We start from the raw sequence: 4,506 nt of genomic DNA, 5'->3' as shown, positions 1-4,506 counted from the left end.
TTATTGACCATGCAAAGGCGTTTGACTGTGTGGATCACAACAAACTGAGAAGAATGGGACTTCCAGAACACTTGATTAATATACATAGACAAAAAGCTACTGGGTGAGCAGAGCAAGGGGATACTACAAGGTTTAACATTAAGAAAAGTGTGCATCACGCTTGCATCCTGTTCAATCTTTATGCTGAACAAATTATTCACAAAGTTGGTATTTATGAAAAAGAATGTGGCATCAGGATTGGAGGAAGACTCATCAATAGCTTGTGTTACACTGGCAATACAACTTTGCCTGAAAATGAGGAGGACTTGAAACACTTGGTGCATAAGATCAAAAAGTATGTCTTTCGCTTTTCCGCCCCACATAGGGCTGGTTGCTGTTTGGTGTTTGGCGAGCTGGGCACTTCTGTCTCTGTTCGGCAAGATGGGGTTTGTTAAAGTTGTCAAGAATAAGGCCTACTTCAAGAGATACCAAGTGAAATTTAGAAGACGACACGAGGGTAAAACTGATTACTATGCTCGGAAATGCTTGGTAATTCAGGATAAAAATAAGTACAAAACACCTAAATACAGGATGATAGTTCGTGTAACCAACAGAGATATAATTTGCCAGATTGCTTATGCCCGTATAGAAGGGGATATGATAGTCTGCGCAGCCTATGCTCATGAACTTCCTAAGTATGGTGTGAAAGTTGGCTTGACAAATTATGCTGCAGCATATTGTACTGGCCTGCTGCTGGCCCGCAGGCTTCTCAATAGGTTTGGCATGGATAAGATTTATGAAGGCCAAGTGGAGGTAACTGGAGATGAATACAATGTGGAAAGCACTGATGGCCAACCAGGTGCCTTCACCTGCTATTTGGATGCAGGCCTTGCCAGAACTACCACAGGAAATAAAATGTTTGGGGCTCTGAAGGGAGCTGTGGATGGAGGCTTGTCTATTCCTCATAGTACCAAGCAATTCACTGGTTATGATTCAGAAAGCAAGGAATTCAATGCAGAAGTACATCGGAAACACATCATGGGTCAGAATGTTGCGGATTATATGCGTTACCTAATGGAAGAAGATGAAGATGCTTATAAGAAACAGTTCTCTCAATACAGAAAGAACAACGTAGCTCCAGACATGATGGAGGAGATGTATAAGAAAGCACATGCTGCCATACGAGAGAATCCAGTCTATGAGAAGAAGCCTAAGAAAGATGTTAAAAAGAAGAGGTGGAATCGCCCCAAAATGTCTCTTGCCCAGAAGAAAGATCGGGTAGCTCAGAAGAAAGCAAGCTTCCTCAGGGCTCAGGAGCGGGCTGCTGAGATTTTTCAGATAAACACAATAAATTTATTGTTCAAGAAAAAAAAAAAGTATGTCTTTCGATATGGATAGCATCTCAGCATCAAGAAAACAAATATTCTTACCACAGAGCCTATAGACACCATCAAACTAGATGGAGCAAATATTGAAATTTTCAATGACTTCATCTCACTTAGATTCAAGATCAGTACTCTTGGGACCAGAATTCAGGGAACCAGGAGAGGTATTGTACTGAGGAAATATGTACTCAGAGAGTTCTCAAAATTACTGAGAAGCAATGATGTTAGTTTGAGGACTAAGGTACAACTGATTCAGGCCATGGTCTTTTAAACCACTTGATAATGCTTCTTAGAGCTGCACAGTGTATAAAAATGACAGAAAAAGAATTGATATCTTTGAATTGTGGTGTTGGACAAGAGTACAGAAAACCCCACAGACTACAAAAAGAACAAAGAGATAAATCTTGGAGAAGATGCTGCCAGAATGCTTTTTGGAGGCAAAGATGACAAAGCTTCATCTCACATACTTTGAGAATGTTGCTAGCAGAGACTATTTATTCAAAAGTGATATCATGCTTAGAAGGTGGAGGGATGGCGAAAGGGAAGAAGACCCTTGATCAGGTGGATTGACACAGTGACTGCAGCAATGGGCTCAAGTGTGTCAGACATTATAAATCCGGTACAGGACAGGACAGGGTTCAGATCTATTTTTCATGAGTCATTATGAGTCATACTCAACCCCACAGCACCTAACAACAATCTAAATGTTAGTACTTTACAGGTATTTTATGAGAGAAAGACCCAACGATCTGTTTCCTCAAAGATTATCATTGTGTGCTAATGAAATTGTGCATTTTATTTTACTTTAATTATCAGTTCAAGTTCAATGCTCAATAGTCAATCTTCAATAATTAGCAGTCGAGGAACGATATGACATCTTGAAACGGTCAAATCAGAGGCAGAAGAGATCTTTAACGTGTTAAATAGCAATGATGTCACTTTAAGAACCAAAGTAGATTTGCTCCAAACTATGATATTTCTTTTCAATCACCACATATGCATGCGTAAATTAGACAATGTTTAAGGATGACCTAAGAAGAACTAATGCCTTTGAATTGTGGTTCTGACAAAGAACGTAGAGTATTGTCATAGACTTCTGGAAAATCAAACAAATGTTTCTATGGACAATTGCTAGAAGACAAGACCATGCTTAATAGAGTAGAAGGCGAGAAGGAGAGGAAGACTTTCTACAAGATAAATTGACATGGTGGCTCTGACAATGATCTTAAACATAGTAACTACTGTGAGGCTAGAACTCAGCCCGGCAGTGTTTTCTTTGCATTACATATAGGGTTGTGGTGGTGCACCTGACAACAACAACAACAACAAAATGTAGGAAACCAAAGACATTTTTACAGACCAATTTCTACAGCTCTCACGTAATGTCTGTATCCAAACCTGTACCTGTTACTATCATGACACAAAGTCAATTAATGATCAGCCCATTTAGATATAATATATTGTGGATGCTGTAGTGAGGGTTGCTATGAGTTGTAGTTGACTTGAGGCTTTCTAACAACACCATAGTGATTTAACCTTAGTCTGGAAGATCTGCTGAAATCTCTCCACCATAAACCACTTGGCTGGTATTTAAAATACTAGTCACAAATTGTCTAGCATCTCAGCATCATGCAGAGGAGCTTCCAGACTCAGACAGGCTAAGAAGCAGGACTGGCCCTCCATTTCTGAAGGAACAGTCTTTGAAATACCCTATGGACAATGGTAAAATATTGTTAGATGTAGGGCCGAAATAGAAGTTCCTCAGGTTGGAAAGCACTCAAAATATGACCGATAAATAGCTTGCACCTCAAAATAGTTGGTGTTACATGCCATCGAGTAGGAACCAATTCATAGCTGACCCTCCAGGAGATTTCAGAGGCCATAAATTATGCAGGAGAAGACTGCTTAACTTTCTCCCATAAACCCGCTGATAGACTTGAACCTTTTATCTTTAGGTTGGACACACAGATCTTTACCACTAGGCCACCAGAGCGCACTCCTCAAAGTAGTCTGCCTTCCTGACATAGAAGGAGTAAAGCCTTTACTCAATGAAAGACCTTCATTTGCTGATACAGCTGGTAAGATTCAAAATGAGGAGAACAACTGTAAACATTCTTCAGTAACTGGAACATAGAATCTATTGATTATGAATCTAGGGAAATTGGAAGCTGTAATTTATGAAATGAAATGAAATATATAAGATTAACATCCTAACACTTAGTGAGCTGAGATGGACAGGTGTTGGCCATTTTGAAGCAGACAATCACATTATGTACTATGCTGGAAATGGTAGATTGGCAAGAAACAGTGTGGCATTTATCACCAAAAAAGAAAATTTCAAGAGATCTAGCCTCAGAAACAAAGCTCTAATATGTTACTATCCATATGTATACAAGAAAGTCCTGCTAATACAACGGTTGTTCCTGTCTAATCAATCCACAGTATTCTCAACTGCTTTTTAAGCATATGAAAGTTAAACAATGAATAAGGAAGAAAAAAGAAGAATCAAAGCCTTTGAATTGTGGTATTGTCAAAGAGGACTGAATAGGCCATGGACTAGCAAAAGAACAGACATTTGTTTTGAAGAAAATACAACTAGATTTCTCCTTAAAGGCAAGGGTGGTGAAACTACTTCTCTATCACTTTGGGCATATTTTCTGAAGGAATCAGTCCTTAGAGAGAAATATGCTGGGAGAGGTTAGATGGTCAGTGAAAGAGAGGAAGACCCTCCACCAGAGGGATTGTCATGGTGACCCCCGAATGGGCTTAAACATGGCGGGCATCGCGAAGATGGTGGGAGAGAAGAGAAGGTTTAGATCTACCATTCATAAGGCTGCTGGGAATGTTAGTGACTGGAGGGCAGTTAACAAGGTGGCTGAGTGCTAAGAAGCTGTAATGCCAATGCATAAGTAAGCAATTCGAATCCACCAGCTGCTCTGTGGGAGAAAAAAAAGCACTCTCCTACTGTGCCATTCACTGCCTCTGAACCCCAGCTGAAGTGTCAGCTACGGGTCATACAACTCAACGTCATACAACAACATAATGAGGCATAAGTGTGTGAGTGTACACACACACACACATACTTAAATATATATAGTTATATACACATATACTTAAGCATAAGTATATATATATATATATT

The 4,506-nt window shown here is 39.6% G+C and overlaps 1 protein-coding gene across 1 annotated transcript in view; it reads left to right on the top strand.

The window, feature by feature from the left end:
- The first annotated feature begins 410 nt into the window (after positions 1 to 410).
- LOC102859450 (60S ribosomal protein L5-like) overlaps positions 411 to 4,506 on the top strand; it is a 76,808-nt gene continuing 72,712 nt past the window's right edge. The window contains exon 1 of the mRNA XM_006892184.1: positions 411 to 1,355. Coding sequence (XP_006892246.1) covers positions 421 to 1,355 — 935 coding nt within the window. The 5' untranslated portion in view covers positions 411 to 420. The remainder of the gene's footprint in view (positions 1,356 to 4,506) is intronic.

Source organism: Elephantulus edwardii, unplaced genomic scaffold (assembly GCF_000299155.1).
Source record: "Elephantulus edwardii isolate Elephantulus edwardi_28Jun2011 unplaced genomic scaffold, EleEdw1.0 scaffold00112, whole genome shotgun sequence".
Classification (NCBI taxonomy): Eukaryota; Metazoa; Chordata; class Mammalia; order Macroscelidea; family Macroscelididae; genus Elephantulus; species Elephantulus edwardii.
This window is presented reverse-complemented; position numbering and strand designations above follow the sequence as displayed.